The sequence below is a fragment of the Xenopus tropicalis genome, chromosome 1 (genome assembly GCF_000004195.4).
Source record: "Xenopus tropicalis strain Nigerian chromosome 1, UCB_Xtro_10.0, whole genome shotgun sequence".
Lineage (NCBI taxonomy): Eukaryota > Metazoa > Chordata > Amphibia > Anura > Pipidae > Xenopus > Xenopus tropicalis.
The window spans coordinates 177628314-177652276 of NC_030677.2; the positions used below are offsets into that span (position 1 = coordinate 177628314).

Sequence of the window (23963 nt, forward strand, 5' to 3'; positions counted from 1 at the left end):
GCTGGGTATTTCTTATTACATGTTGTTTAACTGCAAAGCAAAACCCTAAAACCATAAACTAAAACAACTTGTATTTCTAATCTTGCGTTTCTGATCCACTGCCTCAGTGCTGACATTTGCACCATTGCTTCACACCGCCTCAGAACTGGCATAAACAATTCAAGTCAATGAGAAAAACTTAGGGGCGGGGGGAGAAAATTCTGATACAAGAAGTGGTTTAAATAAATGGTGTAAAAACTCACAATGGTAAATGCAAAAGCAATGGAGGATTTTACACTCAACAGCATTTTTTGCTGTGATGTTTGGTGCATTTTTACACCATTACTTTACACATCTTCATAAACAGGCCCACATCTAATTGTGGACAATAGTGGGTTAATGTAATAGTGACCGGCTCACGATGGGTTGGACACGGCTACTGTAGCAAATTCAGACTGTGCAGAGAATTCTATGATTGGAGAAATTCCAACTATATTTGTCTCATTGTCTGTTTCTGCTACAAACTAAGGGTGATTTTCCTTTAAACCTGCCATTAGTTTCTTGGGAAGTCTCATTTTTATATTCCACTGACAGCACCTTCTTACCTCTGCAGGGCAGGAACTCCCTGTACTGGGGATACAATGTGCTGCATGATAATATACTATAATACTATAATAATATATAACAATATATCCTTAGGACAAAGCTGTGTCTCTTACTGAACTGGCACCTTATAGAATACAACCTCTTGATATTGATAAACAACTGGATAACCACGGAGTTTAGACACTGCCTTCCAATACTAGTACTGTATTTTTAAAAATATGTTGGTAAAATTTTAAATTACATGTTGACATGTTAGACCGTCCCTAAGTATTGGCCTGAGGATCAGAAACAAGCAGAAAGAACCTGTTCTTGTATGATGCCCAGTGTAACTTTATTTTTTCTATTTCTATTTTCAAATGGAAATATTGAGGGGCGGGGTTATTTTTTAATCTTGCTTATTTTTTTCCTACATTATTTAATGGTGTTATTACATTATTATAATGGTGTTATTACGTACATTAGCTTGCAGTTTCAGCCTTAAAGAGGTGGTCCTAACTTGTAGAATGCCATAGAATGCCCTATTCCTAGCAATTTTGCAATTGGTCTTTATGATTTATTTTTTTTTAAGTTTTTGAATTATTTGCCTTCAATATTTTTACAGTTTCCAAATGGGGGTCACTGACCCCAGCAGCCAAAAGACTTGTTCCTCTGTGAGGCTACAAATTTATTGTTATTTCACTTTTTATTCCTTATGTTTCTGTTCAGTCCCTCTCCTAGTCATAATCCAAACTCTCATTCACACCACTGCCTGGTTGCTAAGGTAAACTGGACCCTAGCAACTAGATAGCTGCTGAAAAAAAGCTAAATAACTCAAAAACCACAAACAGAGGACCCATTGCAAATTGTCAGAGGATATTAATGTCTATGCCATACTAAAAGTTAATGTTAAGGTGAACAACCCCTTTAAATACAGGTCCATTCTTCACTGACTGTCCTTGTATTGTTATAATGTGCTTACAAGGGTGGGTGAGATGTTTCTGGGGTCGGGTCAAACATGCTTGGTGGTGGGAAAACATCAGCCTGTTAATGCTAAGTCATTTCTAAACCTATGCCTCTGTGATAATCACACTTCAGCAGGTAAAGTTGGATATAACATACAGTGGTTCTACAATGTAAAGCCACATAAGTCTAAAAACAAAACCTCATGGGAAATTCTTTTCAATGCTGCAGAATGATCCTACAGTCCATTATAATAATTATTTCATGATTTGCCTGTTTATGATTGAAACCAAACTCACTGCCCACAACATTGTATAAGAGAATGGCCTTTAATACTTGCAGAGCTTTAGGATAAGTGGCAAATAACCGTAACCCACATGGAAACTGAATTCTACTTTGATTTGTTCTAATGTCCAGCCGAGACCTTGCTAGAGCCATAAAGCATATACTACACACCGTGTTGCATGGCCCTCGACAAGCATTACCATGTATTTTGTAGCACTTATGGCAAGATTGATTTGGAATGATTTACATTTACTGTAAAAAGCTTTGGGAAACATTTTTGTTTTATTTTACGAATGTGCTGCTAAATACTGTACCTTGCAATAAAGTTACAACAACACAATGTTTATATTGCTTGAAATGCTTTATAGCATATCAGTACCTAATTTTTCATGAAAAGGGTTTCAGCATAGTAAGCGTTTGAAGACAGAAACTCTGAACATTATGAAGCCATATTCTGCTAAGCCTTATTGATACCTATAAAGCCATCCTCCTATTGCCACTATAGCAGTCCCTTTGCTCTACATGGAATGTTACTTTTTGGCTTCAGGTAGCAAAGAGATGAAGGGATAAAGTGAGAATGCATTCTATTTTCTTCCTCAAGCACAACTGGCTTTCAGTTTTTGAAGTTTGCCTTTTAAATGTATTCACTTAATGCTTGACTAATAAACAATACAATGGGAAACGTTATTTAGTCCTTTTGTACTCTGCTCTGAAATGATCATATCTTTAGTACATTATATATTGGCTATAATGTACCCCCTGTATGATATTAGAAGTCATTAATGAATTACATGACCACATACAGGTAGACTGGAAACCTGTGAATTAATGACACCCATCACTGAGGACCTATAACATAAATAACACTGGTCACTGGGGTCCTATGATATTACCAACACTAGTCACTGGGGACCTATGATATAAATGACACTGGGGTCCTATGATATTACTGACACTGGTCACTGGGGACCTATGATACTGACACTAGTCACTGGGGGCTTATTATATTATTGACACCAGTCACTGGGGACATATGATATCAATGACACTGGTCAATGCAGACCTAAAATATTATTGACACTGGTTACTGGGGACCTATGATTTTTCCACTGGTCGCTGGGAAAATATATTATTGAAATCGGTCTCTGGGGACCTATCATATTACTGACACCAGTCACTGGGAAACTATGATATAAATGATACCGGTTACTAGGGACCTATGATATTATTGAAACCAGCCGCCAGGGACCTATGATTTTAATGACACAGGTCACTGGGGACCTATGATATTAATGGTACCAGTCACTGGGGACCTGTGATATAAATGACACTGCTTACTGGGGACCTATGATATTACTGACACTGGTCACTAAGGTATGTTATTCCTAAGCGCCTTTTATAGGAATATATTTTACAGGTCATTCAAGGCTCATTTGTATTAATGAGTACCTTATACCTAACTAAGCCCAAAATATGAAAATAACCTTATAGATTAGGTAACCTTTTGAGAGGGACTGTCACCCATGAAGCCATATTGCTTAGTGCTATCCTCTTTGGTTTTCTTATTGTACCATGTTCTTTTCCTGCTGTCTGCTCCCATTCTCTGCCCACTTCATTATTTCCAGGTGCAATACATGAATCAGGCAGGGAAGTTTCTCATCTCGCCTCATAACAGCAGCGCCCCTGTATAAAGACCCTTTATAGGTCTGCCTGTGATCTTTGCTCAATGTTTGGTTATTAAGCTGCTAGCTACGATCTTGCCAACCTGCATTCTTGTTTCTGAAAACCTATTGGATTCCTTGTTCCTGAGTCCCTGTTTGGTTCTGAGACCCCTGCCTTGTTCCTGAGTGCCAGTGCCCATCGTAGCCCTGTTCTTGTGGATTTCCTGGTTCTGACTTCTGGCCTCTATAGCGACTCAGCAACAAGGGAAAGTTGTGCTCACCACTAGATTTTTAACCATTGAGGATTGGCGGATGTGACCACAAAATTCACACAAACAACAAGAGATCCTCTGCACTCACACATTATCAATATATATATAGGACATTAAAACATTCTGTGCATTAAGCTACCAGGATATGCCTTTCCCTTTAAGCAAAAATGTGCCTATAGTTTGCCTATATATTGCAATATATTCAAGCTGGCCAGTTGCATCAAAGTCATCCCTGGTCTGGCCAGTCCTACACTCACTCTTATCTGATTCATTAAGAATTCTACTGCTTCATTATACATGTAACAAGGGGACTGAGTATCCCGTTGGAGCCAATAAAAAGGAGAACAATTTGGGTGTTTAAACCTTGAAAGCAAGTAAGTTGCAGGTAAAACTCAGTCCCTTCGTTCACCTTTCTCTATTAGTTCACATTCGTTCACATTCATGTTATCATGGCTTCTGGCCCTAGTTCTACTGTATTTGGCTACACTCTGGGTTATTCAGCCTAGAGGCTCTCTTCTACAATCCTCTACTCAGTGTTTATTGGTGACACCACCAAAGTGAAATTGCACCCCTCTCTATCCATTTCTAAGGGATTTCTAGGAACATAATTATCAAATGGTAAAAGTGAGAGTCCCTCCTTCCTAAATATGTAGATATATGTTGTAGGAGTGATGATTTTATAGTGAACATTACTGTTGTAATCATAGAACCACTCTTGCAATCACAACACAAGCCTGTCACACACATATGAGGAGGTTCAGTAAATAATAGCGCATTCTCAGCAAATATGTTCTCAGACCTCCTTCACAAGGGCATTCTGTCACAGGCAGTGCTAATGAAATGCAGAAATGCCAAAAAGATTTACTTATAATGGTAAAGAAAGATGAAGAGCCTTTACATTCAGAGTGCCAAGATGCATAGAATTTAGTTTATTTGATAACCAGTAGACACTCTGCATTTATCAGAATTGTTTTTTATTACCTTTATTAGAAGAAACGTTTCTCCTTCTAGTTATAGTGATAGAGTGCAGAATGTGGTCCTGGAGTTCTATATCTACAAGCTCAGTTCCGAATTATGGAAAGGCCATCTCCCATAGATATTTAATCAAATAATTCACATTTTTAAAAATGGTTTCCTTATTCTCTGTAATAATAAAACAGTACCTGTACTTGATCCCAACTAAGATATAATTACCCCTTATTGGGGGCAGAACAGCCCTATTGGGTTTATTTAATGGTTAAATGATTCCCTTTTCTCTGTAATAATAAAACAGTACCTGTTACTTGATCCCAACTAAGATATAATTAATCCTTATTGGAAGCAAAAATCCTATTGGGTTTAAATCATTTTTTCAGTAGATTTAAGGTAAGAGATCCAAATTTACGGAAAGCCGGGAATAACGGGTCCCATACCTGTACTGCAATTCTGTCCACTCCCTCTGTTTGGACCATAACGTTGCCAAGCCACCACTCACGTTAATCTGGTCGTAGCCGTCTCTGGCCAAAGGCTGGTACCTCCCTGTGTGGCTGCACTTTGTGCCACCATGTGGGTTTTACCTTTACATTATATGGTGACTTTCCAATTTTGTGATCTTAGTCCTGCGCTTAAGGGCAAATGCCCATACCTGGTGCACTCTTACCTTCTAATTTGTGCCTGTATGTTACCCAACCACTTAGATTGTAAGCTCTACGGGACAGGGACCTCCTTCCTACTGTGTCTCATACCAAGTGGCACTTACTCCCTGTGTATTATACTTATTTATTGTATTTATTATATCACTTGTCCTCCCTGTGTGTAATTGTGTATTCTGTAAGATTGCACAGCGCTGCGTACCCTTGTGGCGCTTTATAAATATAGTTATACATACATACATCTTAATCTTAAATCCTGTTTTCAAGATGTATGTACTTGCACTAATACTAAATTATAAATACATGAGGGCCTGGGAATATACAGCTTGTAGTCCCCTCTTTACTGTATCCTTGGAAGACTCACCATATTAACGGAGCTAGGTTAAAAAATTATTTCCCTTCAAGTTTTTTTTTTTTTATTAATTCAATTAATGAAAGAATTATTTGCCTAGATTTTCTCCGTTCCCTAGAAAGACACTGTGTTGCGAGAAGAGTTTAGAGCAGATTTATGTCATGCGTAGATGCGTGCAATTACCAGACTATCAAAGGATGCATTATAAATGCCACATTTCCTTTGAGTTATACAGTGGCTCTTGTCTTTTATGAGAATTATAATGTAAAAGCAGATTATAGAGAGTGTTTGGATTAATAACTTTTTTTCAGGGCCATCAAACGGAGTGACATATGCACCCACCTTTCTTTATCCTGTATATAAAGTTGATGGAATGTGACACAGCTGCCTGACAGATTCCTTGCTGTTGACATGATTTTTTTTTTAGCACACATTTAAAGACTTCTCTAGTGAGAGCACAGCCAATGCTGTTGCAAGGCAGCCTTTTAACCTGCCATATTTTTTTTATTCCAATACAATAGGAAAGTCATTCACTTAGTCTACATGACAGTAAATTATTTGTATCTCCAAACTATACCATTTGGTATAAAGTCCCTTTAATTTAAGGTCATACAGGTATTGGATCCGTTATCCGGAAACCCGTTATCCAGGAAGCTCCGAATTACGGAAAGCCCATCTCCATTTTAATAAAATAATTCAGATTTTTAAAATTGATTTCCTTTTTCTGTGTAATAATAAAACAGTACCTTGTACTTGATCCCAACTAAGGTATAATTACTCCTTATGGGGGGAAAAAACAATCCTATTGGGTTTAAGTAATGTTTTTTTTTAGTAGACTTATGAAGATCCGAATTACAGAAAGACCCCTTATCCGGAATACCCTTGGTCCTGAGCATTCTGGATAACGGGTCCTATACCTGTACCATGAAACCTAAAACACTGGAATGCAGATCAGTTAAATTATACTCAAGATTCCAAGCTAGTTACCAACCAGGAATGGATAACCGATCAGCTCATTTTTCCTATAATATAGCCCTTGTTTTTATCCTAATATTATAGTGCACCCTGCACCATATGCCTTAACTATGGGATGAGAACATGCTAATGATGTTAGAGTTTAGAAGGGAGTACTATAAAAGACGCCAACAACATTATTATAATATTATCAACTTACACCGTACAACACACACAGCCAAGCCTACTTATAATGCAACACCAAGATTCTTTCAAAAGTAATACATAACGCTGGCCATACATGGGCCAATAGAAACTGCCAACTCAGCCCACAAACAGGGCATTCTCAGCGGTTTACCCAACTGATAACTGGACAAAAGGAGACAGATTAACAAATTCCATAAGGCTATCAGTGCAGTGGCACGTTTACTTACAGTAGGTCCCTGTTATGTTCCAGTTGTTGGCCGGAGACAAAACAATCAGACCATCCTGCTGCTTAGGTGGCTGAATTGGTTAAAAATCTGCTCATTTAATGAAACATGACAGTGTATGGGCAGTTTTATGGTTCTATTTATAGAGGTTCAAGTTGAATAAATAGTCATACTTTTAAAATATTCCCATATACTAAATTCAGTGAATTAATATGTTTATAGTGTTGCCCCTTGTAAAACATGATGGCTCAATCTATCAGAGATGGCCTTTAGGTAATGTTACAGTAATGTTAAATGTGTAATCCCCTAGGTCCTTAGTATATTACAGGTACAGAATGCTCAGGACCTGGGTTTTAACTGGAAAAGGCGTCTTTCCATAAGCAACACAGGTTGCATTTTGCACTAAATGTTGTACAGATATGGGATCTGTTATCCCGAAACCCATTATCCAGGGAGTTCCGAATTATGGGAAGGCCATCTTCCATAGACTCCATCATAAGGAAATAATTCTAATTTTTAAAAATGATTTCCTTTTTCTCTGTAATAATAAAACAATAGCTTGTACTTGATTCTAAATAAGATATAATTAATCCTTACTGGAGGCAAAGCAATCCTATTGGGTTTAATTAATATTTAAATGATTTTTTTTATTAGACATAAGGTATAGAGGTCCAAGTTATGGAAAGATCCCTATTGCTGAAAACCCCAGGTCCCGAGCATGCTGGATAAGTGGTCCAATACCTGTATATACAATTCACATCCAATGCTGAAACCTCAGACACGGGTTTTTTTTTTTTAATACACTACTCATGGAACATTTAGCATTTTGTGATAGCTTTATGTTGTGTTAGAGTATATAATTAATAATATATTGCTTTAAAAATGTTTTGCCTATGTATAAATATGCTCAGGAAAGAAGTTGTTTCTGATAATACAGAAAAACCACTACCATTTGTAAGAAATTATTTTAATACAATTACAAATGTCAAACATAAACACAATAACAATTCTAAAACATATACAAGATACAGAAATGACCAGTAATAAAGCAGCAGCAACTAAACAATGATATCCTACATGTAGTTGGAATCTCTAACCTGGCGTGTCTGTGCCCATATACAAATCTAAGGTTTCCAGGGAATCCTAGCTGAGCTAGCAGTGTGAATCTCCAGCAGTGTATTGTGACACATAAGGAGGAATTCATTGTCAGCCTTAAACAGAAAACTCTCTTCTCTGAAGAATCTTTGTCAGACATACTGCTCATCAAGAACAATTCAGTCGTCCTTTTCGACATTCTGGTGCACAGATGCTTGAGTGGGCTTCTGTTGTGAAAGAATACTTGGTGCTGTATTACAGAACATACCAAGACTTACAGGGTAAGAAACCCAAATGTGTTTTACTAGCATTAATTGGGTGCTGTCACTAGGCAAGAGCAACAGCTTTTTATGAATCACTGCAATCTGGAAGTATAAAAAGCAATCCAATCGCAATGATGTCAAAGGAAAATGAAGGTAATACATTATATGAGTAGAACTGGGTTCCTTTCAATTTAGCAAACCTTGTTTTTCTCCATAATAAAACTATAAATGTGCCCAGGGATATTACTTATCTTAGAATTTAATTATATAACTTGCTTGTTTTAACAACAGGACAATAATAATAATTTCTTTTAAACTGGCTTAGGATGGTACCTTCTGCTGCGTAAGAAATTCTGCACTTGTTGCCATGCTTTGGTTTCAGTCTTAGAATTCCTTTTAATACTTTTAAAAGAGAACAGTAACCTAGAACCAGAACTAAAAAAATAATAGACTAACTGGAGTTAGGTGTTTCTTACCTGTACTTTATAAAGTTCAGTACTGAACAGTGGTCAACTACTTCCAACAAAGAACGCTTTCATTTGTATCCATCGTGACAAAATACCAAAAACCCTTTCTGCTTTTCAAAATATCCTGCCGATACCAATGCCTGAACACATTAGCAATAGGAAACTATGGGCCCGATTCACTAAAGTCCGAAATAAGGAGTGCTATTTATAGCATGCGTTAAAAATCTTATCACTTCTTATTTTTCGCTCGATTCACTAAAAGGACACTTGTCATAATTAAGAAGCGATGTTCTTGGCGTTATTTATCTTGTGACGACATATTTTCAAGCAACGTGCTGCGTAATATGTTGTGCGCTGCGTAATATATTGCTTGAAAATATGTTGTCGCAAGATAAATAACGCCAAGAACATCTCTTCTTAATTATGACAAGTGTCCTTTTAGTGAATCGAGCGAAAAATAAGAAGTGATAAGATTTTTAACGCATGCTATAAATAGCACTCCTTATTTCGGACTTAAGTGAATCGGGCCCTATATCTTTGGAGTGTAAGTTTCCCTTTTATTTAGTTTCTCTTAAACACAAACAAGGCCAGTTCATACTATCGAGAAACTGTTCCCAATTCAGTAAAGAATGACACCCAATTTTGCCCTATTGCGCTAGACCAGTAAACATCAACTGCAGATTGGTAGCTGTGCCATTGTTGATCAGTGTATGAGTGGGAGGTTCCATTAAAGTAAGCAAATACCCTTAATGATAAGATTTTCTAGAGATAATCTGATCTATTGAACACCCAGTGCTTGCATGTGTGCTTGGATATGTTTCTGTGCAAGTATATAAAAAGAAATGACAAATAATTAGGGGTTTTATCCCTATAACTTGCTGCATTTAGTTACAGAAAAACCTGCATAATACAAAATGTGAAATATTTTGCAATCAACTCTAGATGCAAATTGACTTATTTAGATTTCCTTTTTTTTACTGCTTTACATTCATATGGAGACTTGTCCTTCATTTCTTCCAGGTAGTTGTAAAATTAAGCTTTATACAAATATTAGAACATTACCAAATATATACATATATAATTATGTATATAACATTTTTAGAAAGTTACTGTGACCATGGTTGAAAACCCCCTTTGGCACTATTATTATAAATCTTTACAAAGTGCAGCAATTAGCACAGGTAGTTGGGTATGACATGCTACTGAATACTGTGCTCACAAAAACAGTGTAGTGCGTAAGAGAAAATTACCCTCAAACTATCAGCATTAATAAAAACTCTTATTTTTTCTCCATTGCTGATGAATGTGAGGCCAGTGTATGAATAGTGGCTAATAAAATTTGTAAATGAATGCCGCCAGTGTGCATAAGAGCATCAGGAACTGCTGGAGGAAGGTCACTTAGCTTTTGTAGAGTGACTACATTTTCAATATAGCATTCAACAAAAGAGGTTGCAAAAGAAACCCTCGTTTCTTTAGATCGAATATGATTAATAAAGAAAGCTGCGTTTGGACAAAGCATCTTAGCAGCATGTGAATTTGCAGGCAAGTCATAAAGGGAATGGAAATTCAGCAACATTCTCGACAGCAGGAACGCCATGAACTCTATTTTGTGGCTGTCATACTCCAGCGCCGCGTGCTTGTGAAAATCTTCAATTGTTTCATTCAGTTGGACAACATCAAAAAGTTCACTTTTTAACTGCGGTGAAGCAATATAATCCAGGGGAAAGTTCCCATAAGAGTCTTTCTGCTGGAGAAGAGTTGGTCCTGAAACACAAGAAATTGATTTTTTCTTACATTTTCAAAATGTAGTCTCATCACCAGGAAGCTTATGTATTGTATGCGCAATATACTATGAAATGACACGCAAATGCAAAATAAACAGGCCTTTGCATGTCTGATACCAGGGGGCTTTGTGCATATACAGAGGTCTCTTTACGTCACAGAGAGCAGCACTGGAGCGCATAAATGGCGCAGCACAAACATACAGTTTGGGAAATCTTTAACTTCTCTGGCTGAAATCATCCCATGTGGAAAAATTAAAAGAGCAAATTAGTGACCAATCTAAGCATGCAAAATGACTATACAGGTATGGGTTCCTTTATCCAGAAAGTTCCGAATTACAGAAAGGCCATCTCCCATAGACTCCATTATAAGCAAATATTTTTTAAAATGGCTTCCTTTTTCTCTGTAATAATAAAACAGTACTTGATATATAATAAAACTTTGTACTTGATCCCAACTAAGATATAATTAATCCTTATTGGAGCCAAAACAATCCTACTGAGTTTAATTACTGTTTATATAATTTTTTTTGTAGACTTAAGGTAGGAGATCTGAATTACTATAAGATCCCTTATCTGGAAAACCCCAGGTCCATATATATAATATTCTATTAAAAGTAAACATGGGGCAATAATCTATTATCCAGAATGCTCAGGACCTACAGTTTTCTGGATCAGAAGCCCTTCTGTAATTTGGATCTTCATGTCACAAGTCTACTGGATAATTAGTTAAAACTAAACTAAACACAATAGGATTGTTCTGCTACCAATAAGGATTAATTATATTGTAGCTGGGACTATCTACAAGGTGCTGTTTCATTATTACAGAGAAAAGGGATTCCACCCCTGTACCTACTGATTATTCTAAGGGATTCATGCTTAACTTGGATAAACATGTGAATTTAAGTAAGAATAAAGTTCATATTCCACAAGTATAGATTTTTTTTTTAACTATAGCCATAGGCAGGCACTTCACACATAATTACATCACTTGCTATTAAAAACAATTACAACATGAACAGATATCCTCAATGCCCTTTTTTTTTTTTTTTTTAAGAAAAGTCCCATCCCTTAGCAGAAAAAGGTATGTGAAATGTACTGTAAGTCAGCTTTCAGCCCACTGGTAAGGAGATAGTTAAGCTGCAGTGCTGTCAAAATATAAGTTGCTATACTAAAGGGGCATATTAATCACCTAAACCACCTCTGCAAAAGCAGCAGTAACATCTCCAGCATACTAAATAATGAAATAAAGTGAGGCAGATTCATGAGAATATAAAATAAGGCATGTTTGTGTATTTAGCAAAAGCGCAGCCTGACTTCACAAATACACCTTGAATTTCTAATGCAGTTCTCAACATAATTGTGTCAAATAACTTGACAGGCCAATACCCAGGATGTGACAAAAGCCAAAGAGGAGTCTGCCTGCTGCCAGAAATGGTGCTCGAAGACCCTGATGAATTCAAGTTCAAGTCGATCTTCTCCCTGAGGAAAACACTATTATCCACTCACTATTCTGCACACAAGTCTAGGGAAGCTGCACAACCGTCAGTGCTGAATCATTTACTTTGAAGAACTTGAGTCTAATTTAATATTGGCTGTTGCCTCCCCTGGACTGATAGAAGAGTAGCCAGCTATTGGCTTGTCATGTCACAGGGATGCCTCTACTGATAGAAACCTAGAAGGCTGACCATGGCACATCTGCAGAGAGTGAAAAATGATCTGGATTTACAGAACAAGGTTTGTATCCAACCACTACAAAACACAAAGCGGCCTTTAGAGGGCAGGAGAAGCCTGCAGATGGGAAGTACATTCAGAAGCAAACACCTAAGTCCAACTATGGGGCATTTTAACATCACTCATGGTGATACCAAGCAACACAGTACGGTTATTTAAGGATAGGTTTCATGATGCATTTTTTAGGACACTATGAACAGAAGAACATATTACAGGTACTATTATATAAAAACACACTTAAAAGCATTCTTATCTGGTAAACTTTTTCTGTCAGGTCAAAGATACACAGAAACTGATCCAAAGGCCAAAATGACATTTCCCAAATACACACAGCATGTACCCTTATACACTAAAATACCATTATGTATGAACACAACCAGTATTGATTAATAATGAACAAAATACATAAAAGCCACAACTATTGCACACAAGGTATTAAATTGACTGCTTAAGAAAACACATTAGAAAATGGACTCAACAGAAATGTGATTTTACAGTTGTGAATGACTTATATAAATGATAAAAAATACATTAGCGAATGCATACTTAGCAGACATCTACTTACCCCCATACTGAAGCAGCAATTTACCGATTTCAACATGACCGTTCAGCAGAGCATCATGTAAGGGAGTCACCCCATCTACATGACTAAGCAAGTCTACTTCTGGACAGTGATGCAAAATTTCACGGACACATTCTGTGCTGCCATGGTTACAAGCTTCATGCAAAGGCGTCCAGCCGGCATGGTCTGCAATACAAGAAGAATAAAGATAAGAACAAAAATAAGAAGAATAAAATAATAATACGTAGGCAAAGGTAATACAAGCATGCATCACTAATGTAAAAATAAAGTAATAGCCAATGTTAGCATAGCAGGTCCATTTTAAATCATTAACTGTTCATAAGGGTTCATTGCAAGAGGCAAATGATAATAAATGAGGCACTTCCCAAACAATTTCAGTATAGGAGCTCACCTTTTACATTTATTTCAGTTCCAGACAGACTGAGGAGCAGAATGAGTTTCTTCACTTTGTTGTTCCTGCAGGCTGTATGTAAGGCAGTCTCACCTACATGGAAAGATGAGAAGATGGCCATAGCTGACTGTGTGCCAATGTATGTGTTAATGAGAACATATACAAGGATTTTTCTTATTTTTCTGTCTAGGGTGTTTGTGATGAATAATCCATGTTTAAGGAAATACCCCAGTACTCCTGGCAGAGGCAGAAACTCAGGCAGAGGGACTGTGCTGTATTGTTCAACTGTGAAACTACTTTCCTCATCTCCCCTCCTTTTCTTAGTTGAAGATTTAAAGCTCTATGACATTCCATAAAAGCACAAAAAAACCAAGCTTCAAAACCACAAGCTTCTCAGGCAATGAAAGTTTAAAGCATGCAGTTACACTGCTTAAAAACTATTCATGAACCTCTAGTGCATGTTCTATCTTTTTATAGGGCCTTTATGGTATAATTGAAATGGATGTTTCTGGTCAAGCACGAGTGCCTCCACACAGCATAGGATAATTCCTAGTTTAGAATCCTGTAGCAAGTGGTTTCCTGCTTTTAATAAAAGAAGAAAGACAGTGAAAGTAATGAAGAGAGATTTGGTATATGAACACTTGCCTTACATACTGTAAAACTTTGGTGGATTTACCATAGACGAGTTGGTAGAGGAGACTGACACAGATGGAATGTGGAGTCTCGTAAATATCTGTAGTAAGGGGATGCTCAATGAATATATATGAGCAAGCTCCCCTACCTACTGAATAGAAAAGCAAGGCAGACACACTGACAGTGGGATTGGGGTGTCAACAACGAAGCCCACCTATTTCAGTACAACCCCTTTTAAAATTGGATAATGTTTAATACAGATAATATAAATGATTTGCCTCTACACTGGGGTTTACACAAGCTTAATTCTCACTGGCAATTCTTTGTGACCCTTGGCAGTCATGTGATTTTCTAGTGTGAGAGTGCTCTTGATTCCTCACAACTCCAAAAGGGAAACATAACCATATATTACATAACAGTCATGAATATACTGCAAATTAAATATTTAAAAAAACAGTGTTTGGTGAGGTCATCAGTTAAAATATTATATCTATGCTTAGAGATATAATACACAATGGACAAGTTCCAGTGAGTCGTGACAGAAATAACAATAAAAAAAAAGTACCCCCTACTGTAAAACATGAGGATATTAGAAATAATTTCAAATTTCCATGAATTGTACAAAAGCACTTGTTCTTTTATATGGTCATGGAACTCCTCTGTGACTTATAATATCCTTATATATTTTACAGTTTGGTCCTATGCATATGCACCAATTAAATTCTATCCTTATGCATTTTCATTTAAATTAGAACAGCCTGCCCTAATGTAAATGAAATAGCCTTTTTAATTCCAACACAAAAACTCTGATTCAGTAGGACGGCTATTCAGTAGGACAGGAGTTCTAAGGGTTAAATTTTCACCACAAGCAAAATACCACTACATCTCACAACCACCCTGTTTCTGTAAGTCAATGGCTACAACCTGTCACTGTGTTGGAGGGTTAGATATCAGTCTGAAAATATTTGAGCATTTTCGGGTTGAAATCTGTCTTGTGAGTAGTGACAGACATTTATCCATAACTGGAAAATATGCCACATGTGGCACAACCCTTTGGGCTAAAGACCAATAATAATAATAGACTCAATGATTTTCACCCCAGAACGTTTACTCCAATCAACTATAATCTCCTACTCTATATTCCAGAGAAATAACTGGTCAATAAACACCAATTTTGTGTTCATCCCCAAATCTTAAGGGCTTTGACACACGGGGAGATTAGTCGCCATGCGACAAATCTCCCTTGTCACGGGCGACTTATCTCCCCAAAATGCCATCCCACCGGCGAGAATGTAAATCGCCATGGGATGGCATACGTGGCGCCGCGATTTGCCGAAGTCGCGGAAGTTTCCTCTCAAGACGACTTCGGCAAATCGTGGCACCACGTATGCCATCCCACCTGCAATTTACATTCTAGCCGGTGGGATGGCATTTCGGGGAGATTAGTTGCCCGCGACAAGGGAGATTTGTCACATGGTGACTAATCTCCCCGTGTCTCAGCCCTAAAGTTCTTAGTTTCCTTAAATCTATAGGGCAAGCATACAATCCTTACTGGGTAAGATGGAACTGCTCTGTGAGAATGGAACTTCACACGTTTTGGGACTGGTGCTGGGAGACTAGCAGGTATAGGTGCTGGGAGTTGTACATAATAGTATAGGAACTTAAAGTGATTCAGTTGTGGGGAATGGGGGGGGGGGGTTAGTAGTGCCACACACACCACTGATTTAGACTAAGGTTAACAGGTTAAAATCTAAAAAATTAGGACTTTGTCTACAAAATGCAAGCTGCCAGGCTGATGATTAAAGGTGTACCTGTTTTTTCACCCATCTGAAGACCTTAAAGGGAACACCCCCAAACAAATGAAGGGGGTCCTCTACCCAAAATTGTTTTTTTCATGCTGAAAGAACATGCATGTCTAAACAAGTTTCTAGTACACATCTTTACAAATTTTCAGTTCGGTTATACATAAATGTAATTGAAGCAAGATATGTTTATTCCTTTTTGTTCTCTGGGTTAATCACATTAATGTTTTATTTATATAAAACAGTTATATATAACTGTATATAACCAGTGTGACTTAAAGCCCCATATGTAATAAAAGGAACAATATTAACCCACAGCAACCAATAAGATGATTACTGGTGACCAGTAAATACTACCTGCTGATTGGTTGCTATGGGTTACTGCTCCTGGGCAAACACAGTGCCTTTTATTACATAACCCCGTAGAACTACTGTGAGAAGAAGAATGTTTTTTTTTCCAATCACGACAGAAACAATTTAACAGTACCTTTAGTGTTATGGCGGCTAAAGCTTTGGTCTTGATCTGATAAAGGGAGATTTTCTTTGGCAAATACGGATGCACTCTCACTCTTTCTTCTAAGTTTCGGAAGAACTCTGCTGAATAAGATTTATGTTTAATGATAAGTGACCAAAGATAAATGTGTAAGTGCATACAAATGGTATCACAGGGATGTTTTAATAATCTGTCACAAAAAAGGTAGGCATATGCTGTAACAAGCAATTGTTAACAATGGTTAAAAAGTACCCCTCCAATAACTCACTTTTTTAATACATTTCACATATGGATCTGGCTTTGGGCAGGAGCTGTTTATTTAAGTCTTCTCTGGTCCTGTTTGTCTGCAATATTAGCACCCCTATATATGTATACAATAGAATTCCCCACTTTCCCTAAATAGCAGTTTGCTATTGAATGTATAATTGTAAAATTCTTCTTTTATGAGCAAAATATGACCATCATGGTGAAGACATTGATTAAAGACTATATACACATAACAGTAATACAGCTGCTAAACAGAGTTAAACCATGGTCAGTTAAACCACCTGGTAAGTTTTACTACAAAAATATAAAATTGCTTTGTTCAGATGACACTTTTCCTAGAAACTGCGTTATTATCTGAGCAGTTCTTGAAATTCTAATCAGGGTTCATTCTCTGATTCTTTTCTGTTTAAAACCATGTAATTAATGGTAAAACGTCCTAACTTTATTTCACATTTTTCTAATAACTGCTCTCCCCTTTCAGTCTTCTACAGCATGACTTCTACATAAAGGTTCCAGTGGAGCTGCCCCAATTGTCTGGAATTCTTTTGTAACCATTCTAACTGCCACCTATAAGCAATGAAAAACACACTTATTTGGGAAAAGCAGCCTTCTATCCTGCCTTTCTGGGATAATCTTTTTCCTCAAGTCAAACACCTACTTCTACTTCATTGTCCTGTCTGCTCTCACTAACTCACCGTGCTTCTCTTATTCTGCTTTGCCTTTTGGATTGTAGGGAAGTAGAGTCATTTTTTGCCTCCGATTGGGCTGTATTTATTATGTATTAAGGGTTACTCTTCTTAAAGCTTCTTCAAAAGAAGAAACCTGTTTCCTTATATTTGTTTGATGGGTAGATAAAGGTTCAAGTCATTTTTTCCCAGTAATATTAGCATTCCATAAAAATAAGTTGATAGGCTTATACTTCCATTAGAAAACCTCCCTTTTTTTTTTTTATACAAAGAAAATTTTAAATGGTGGGCAGCATAGTGGCTAAGTGGGTAGGCACTTTTTTTTTTTTTTTTTTAACTTCAAGCGTTTATTGGAGATTTAATTTCACAACATCCAGTACATTCAATGCAGTATTTACTTTCATTAAATACAATAACCTTTGAGTATACACCAACAGTATCTTGTATACATTTAGTAGACAGCATCAATATAGAAGTGAGTTAGCACAATTTAGCAGTATTCGATCCATTGTCTAATTGTCCCTAGCTGCACATTGTGCAATTATATTTTAAGTAGCCCAGTCTAGCCATTTGTCCCATATTTTGTGGTATTTTTTGGGGCTTCCCCTTTTCTGATAAATAAGGTTTTCAGGTGTGCTTGAAGTGCACTTCTGCCTTGGTGTGCCAGGGTCCTTCGTTCAATTCCAGCTTAGGCACTATCTGAAAGTAGTTTGTATGTTCTCCCTGTGTCTATGTGGGTTTTCTCTAGGTACTCTGGTTTCATCCCACACTCCAAAAACATACAGGTAGTTCATTGGCTTCTGCCTTTGGTTAGATATGATCCTACCTTCATTAAAGGAGGACTAAACCCTAAAAATTTATTCATATATTGAACTTGCTGCCTAGCTAGCTTGCAGCCTAAATGTTCTGCATCTCTATAGAGGTAACGATCCAGGCCTTCAGAACTGTCACAGGAGCTCCCCATCTTGGATTTTGTTAGGAGTCAGTCAGTTATACTGCACATGCTCAGTGCACACTGGGCAGCTGTTGAGAAGCTAAGCTTAGGGGTCGTCGCAAACTATCAAGAAAAAAAGTAGGTTGGCCTGTAATATAAGCTGATGCTACTGGGCTTATATTTATATTCTGATGATAATTGTACTGGTTTCAGAGCTCCCATGTACTAATAATCATTATTTTGTACCTATCAGCTTTATTTCATGAGGTTTATATTCTATACATACAGTATATTGTGAGTGGGTCCCTAAGCTCAGTAAGTGACAGCAGCACAGAGCATGTGCAGTGAATCAACAGGAAAGAAGATGGGGAGCTATTGGGCATCTTTGGAGGCACCGATCTTTCATTAGGCTTTAGTTCTCCTTTAAGTTCATGAATAAGGAACTAGAAGTTATAAGAATAATGTTTACTGCTGTTAACCTTTAATGGATTATACCCAATTTTAGCAATAACTGTGATAAATCATAAGTAAATACAACAGAGCTTTAAAAAACACACCTTTTCACACTAATTTTTTTTTTTACAACTTTTGTTGGTATTTAACCTTTTACCACATTTTTATAAATATGGCACAGTCCTTAAAATACAAAAACAACATTAAAGGAAAGTGTAAATCACGTAAGGGTGCCAAATGTTAGGAACCCCCAAGTGATTGTATTTAGTTACATGATGCCCTTGGCAATTGCTCCTGGCAGCAGAAAACTGCACTGGTCTGGGGTACTTCTGTGAGCACCACAAAGCGATCCTCTTCCTCTGCTCCGTCTTTTTTCAGTACCCTGGGGCCAACACATGCACAGTTGAGCCAAAAAAAAAAAAAAGCCAACTTAGCTCTTCACTTTACCACACATGTGCACCCACATGAAGAAAGAAGATGCAGGAAGAAGACAGCTCCCAGAAAAACCCCAGGCCGGTGCAGTTTTCTGCTAACAGCAGCACTGCCCAGGATTTTGGATAAGTAATTACAATCACTTGGGGGTGCCTAACAATACCTAGTAGAATTAAGTCTAAAACAACTGGAAAATGTTCCATCACTCATCTGATTGGCTTCTTCAGTTCAAATATTTCTCAAAAAATTTGTAGTTTTTTTTTTTTTTTAAATACCAAAAACGAGATTTATAAAACTTTATGTGACTTTTTTTTTTTTTTTTTTTTTTTTTAGATAAAAAGCACGCCAGGTTTAAGTTGCAGAGTTTTATACTTAAAAAAAAAACCCACAAAGAAATATAAGAATAGTCAGTGAATAGTCAAGGGGAAGTTAAACACATGCTTCACATACACAATTTCAAGGGGAACTTATTCCTGTATAGAACAATTAAAGAGGATTCATGGAAATGAACGTCCGTGTAAATTTCATAATTTTTTCACAAAAAAGCAATATATTCTCCAAACTTTTATAAATCAATTGCCAAAATTCTCAATTTTTTGAGAAAACGAAGTCAAACATTTCAGATAATAAAACTTTCATGCGATCAAATTTTTTTTAATAAAAAACCTCTCAGCAGTTCATGTGAGTTTCTAAAATTACTAGGGATGCACCGAACCCACAAATGCATCCCGATGGATTCGGCTAAATACCGACCCGAGTCCTAATTAGCATATGCTAATTAGGATCCAGAAGTGGTAAAAATCAGTTCATCCAGGACTGGGTATTCGGCTGAATGTGAACCCTGCCCAAATACCAAACCGAATTCTGGATTCAGAGCATTCCTTAAAATTACAAATGATTTAAGGAAATGTGTGAACTTATCTGTAGGGTCTCTTTTTTTCAATCTTAAAAACTACTGTTGTCAAGGTTATTATCATGGCTGAGGAAGACAAGGAACAGTTCGCTACTGTTTGATTGTTTATGTTCATTTTTGAGCTCACACCTTGCGTGTTTGGTGTTAGTTTTTTACTGAGGAAACTTGCTACTAACCTACCTGTCTGGCTTCTCCAATCCTGACCACAGCTTCGACTGATGCCTCTAAAGACCTCTGCATGCCCCAGGCTTTTTTTTGTCCACTGTTTGTTTTGACCTTGGCAAGTGCTAGACCTTTAATTCTAGAGCTAAGCTAAGTTAAAAATCTATGCATTTGGACAGCTCTCAGCTCTCTGTTGCACATCTTTTATCAGTTTGCTACACAAACTGTTCTTGTGTCAGTAACATTTCGTTTTATAACTAAATATATAATTATAGATTAAAAATCATTCCATTCCTAAATTATTTAAGTGTCTCCTTTTATAAATAGCATGTGATTTAACCAGTTAAGTGCTCCAGCAAATTGTCCTCAGTACAAGTTTAAGCAGGCAGAGTACAGGGAATATTTATGTGCTTTGTAAAAGCATTTTTGACAATTGGATATATTTTCAGACAAGAGCGTAGGTCACATAAAGTTCAAGATATGTGTCGGGTCAGAGGCTGTCCCCCACAGCAGACAAATGGTGATGTTATAGGTATTACTTACGGCAGATCAAGCAGCACATCGCCTTGGTAGTTATTTTCACCATTTAGCATCAGTAAAGCCTTCTGAGACTCCAGGCAACGCTGCTGCCCTATTTTCCGCTTTCTTTTCAGTTTCTGCACTTCCTTGCCACATGTTCCCACTTTGCACAAAGCTGGTATGTATGTACAAATCTGTTGCAAAATGAGAAAAACATAAATCCCAAACATCACCACAGTTGAGTTACACAGTCTGTAAAAATGTTGCTACATTAGGCAAGGAATGGCAGCTTAAAATAATGTACTGATTAAATGAATTATTACATTAGCAATAAGGAAATGGAATTCTTAGGACAAACTTGTTTTAAACCTTCCTGTTGTACAACCAAAAGTGCACAGCTGTATACCCTGGAGAAAGGCAGGCTTGGCTGCTGGCACCTATAATCACAGCTAGAAACTCACTTGCCCCTATATTCTGGCAAATAGTCCAATGGCCCAATTAAAGGGTTTTCTATCCCATATACAGGTAAGAGATCAGTTTTCCAGAAACCTTTTATAAAGAAAGCTCCAAATTAGACATCATCGGGAAAGACATCATTTTAATCAAATAATTTACATAATTTTTTTTTTTCCTCTGTAATAATAAAACAGTAGTTAGTACAGGTATGGGTCCTGTTATCCAGAATGTTTGGGACCTGGAGTTTTCTGGATAAGGGATCTTTCTGTGATTTGGATCTCCATAACTTAAGTCGGCTAAAAATCATTTAAGTATTGAATAAACCCAATAGGCTTGTTTTGCCTCCAATAATGACTCATTATACATTAGTTGGGATCAAGTCAAAGGTACTGTTATATTATTACAGAGAAAAACAAAATCATTTAAAAAAAATTAGAATTATTTTCTTATAATTGAGTCTATGGGAGAAGGCCTTTCCGTAATTTGGAACTTTCTGGATAACAAGTTTTCAGATAAGGGATCCCATACCTGTACCTGATCCCAACTTAGATATATTTCATTCTTATTGGAGGGAAAACAATCATTAAAGGAGAAGGAAAGGCTAAGTCACTTGGGGTGCCAAAATGTTAGGCACCCCCAAGTGACTTTAATCACTTACCCCCTTGTCTCCCTGTTAGGAGAGAACAGCACCAGCCCGTGGTACCTGTAGCGAGTGCTTTCTCCTTCCTTGTTGGCGCGCTTGTGCATGCGCAGTAGAGTAAAAAGCCGAACTTTAACAACAAAGTCGGCTTTTCACTCTAATGCGCATGCGCCGGCCCAGGGATTTCGCCGCAGAAGAACAAGGAAGAAGGAAACACTCACTACAGGTACCCCGGGATGGTGCTGTTCTCTCCTAACAGGGGCACCAGCTCGGGGTCAGCCAAGTGACTTAGCCTTTCCTTCTCCATTGAGGTATGGAGATCCAAATTACAGAAAGACCCCTCATCCCAAAACCCCATGTTATGAGCATTCTGTATAACAGGTCCTATATCTGTAATATAAATGTAAAAAAGCAGTTTTCACCTTTTTGGTTGCTGCTTAAACTTTTTTTTGTATTTAAAGGAGTTTGAAAGCCTCAGAGAAAAAGTAGCACTTCCTGTGAGACCTCCCCCTCCTGAAACACACCAATTTGACCCCCAAATATGGCCTGTTCTACTCATCCGTTCAGAAAAATCTAAGCAGTACAGTGGGGTTAAAAGGCACCATCTCACAAAGGCAGCCATCTCCCAAGTTTTTTTGCAATACAGAGCATGCACAGTTGAAGTCAAGTCTGGATTGATATTAACCATGCTTAGTGCCAGGTATAACACGTGAAAGAAGAATTAGGGGTACAAGATGGCTTTTTTCAACCCTGCTATGCTGCTCTGCTTTTTGGAAAACGGGGCATATTGGGGGGTGAGGGGCAAACTGGTGCAGTTAAGGTGAGGGAAAGAGGGCTCTCCTGACATACTAAATAATCCTCCAGTCATAGGTAACAGCCAAAGATCTTCTCATCTTAAACAAGATATAGAGACATATCTATAAAGGTAATTTTTTTTTAAATAAAAAAATGTGTAAAATAAATAGTATGGAATTTATTCCATATTGTCTCTACCATAGAGAATATCCTCTTTACAATATTGTCTCTCTAAACATCGTGTGATTAGTAGTTAGCTTTCTCATATTTCATTTCAGAGCTAGAAATACATTTAGCTCCCAGAAATTGGCTGTTTTGGGTGTCAATTATTATAGGCAGTGCTATGTGTTATTTGCATGCACTCAGCTGTACAAGACAGGAAACCTTGGCTTTGGCAAAGCAAAAAGAAAGGGAAATCACAGGAACAAAAAACAAAGTCAAAGCACCTGCAGCAATGTGGAAGCCCAGAGGCCAAATCTCACACCTACCTTCAGCCACATGAAAGCAACAACATAATTTCAAAAATAGAAACAGACACTTACAGGGAAGCGCTCAGGCCAAAAGTAAATATAAAAATTACAAATATTTATTGACAAAACATTGTTAAACCAACCAAACGTAAAATAGAGAGACCTGTGACATGTTTATCTATATACTTTAAAAGGGACCTGTCACCCTAAGAAATAATTCCAAATTCTTTTCTATTGCTCTAGTTGAGCAAAATAAACTTTACTTACACTATATAAATTGTATAAATCTTGTTTCCTTCAGTCGTGGAATTCTCAATGACTGCAAACACGCAGGCCCCATTTTGTGAACACTGTTATTAAGGCATGCACCGGAATGGGGGACCCGATGCCCATGCTCATACCCATGCATACCCATCCATGGGCAGGATGGAAAGTGAAAGCAACTGCCTGCCCTGAATCTATGCCGGAGGCATAGATAAAAAGAAAAAAAGAATTTTGGTTTCATGTTTAAATTTTTATTATACACATTTTTATGCGTATGTGTTGTGAGTTGACATGGGCAAAAGATATAAAACCCAGACATAACATTAAAGATAATAAAATAGCACAGCTGATACCAACATTTTGGTCAAGGCTTAGTCTAATGTCTCAGTTGTCATCTTCTTGGCAAAATCTCAGGAAAGGACACCAGTGCTGCTTAGAACCTTATAGAGATAGCTTTAGACTTTAACGGCAACCATCTGACACAGAACACACAAGTCCAAAAATGCACACACACAGGTTTTTGGTTCGAAACCTATCTTGGTTGCATAATGAAAGAATTCTGCCATTAAAATCAAACTAGCTGCCTGCATGGGTAACTACGGGAGCTATGAAACAATGTG

At 37.3% G+C, this 23963-nt stretch overlaps 1 protein-coding gene across 3 annotated transcripts in view; it reads right to left on the minus strand.

The window, feature by feature from the left end:
- Nucleotides 1–9778: 9778 nt before the first annotated feature.
- Nucleotides 9779–23963, minus strand: part of slf1 (SMC5-SMC6 complex localization factor 1) — a 40852-nt gene continuing 26667 nt past the window's right edge. For 2 of the 3 annotated variants that reach the window (XM_018090793.2, XM_012968376.3), the window contains exons 14-18: nucleotides 20743–20912; nucleotides 16347–16456; nucleotides 13425–13517; nucleotides 13016–13198; nucleotides 9779–10699 (exon numbers count right to left, since the gene is read on the minus strand). In XM_018090793.2, coding sequence (XP_017946282.1) covers nucleotides 10215–10699; nucleotides 13016–13198; nucleotides 13425–13517; nucleotides 16347–16456; nucleotides 20743–20912 — 1041 coding nt within the window. In that variant the 3' untranslated portion in view covers nucleotides 9779–10214. The remainder of the gene's footprint in view (nucleotides 10700–13015; nucleotides 13199–13424; nucleotides 13518–16346; nucleotides 16457–20742; nucleotides 20913–23963) is intronic. The other variant, XM_002933423.5, reaches the window with a different exon arrangement.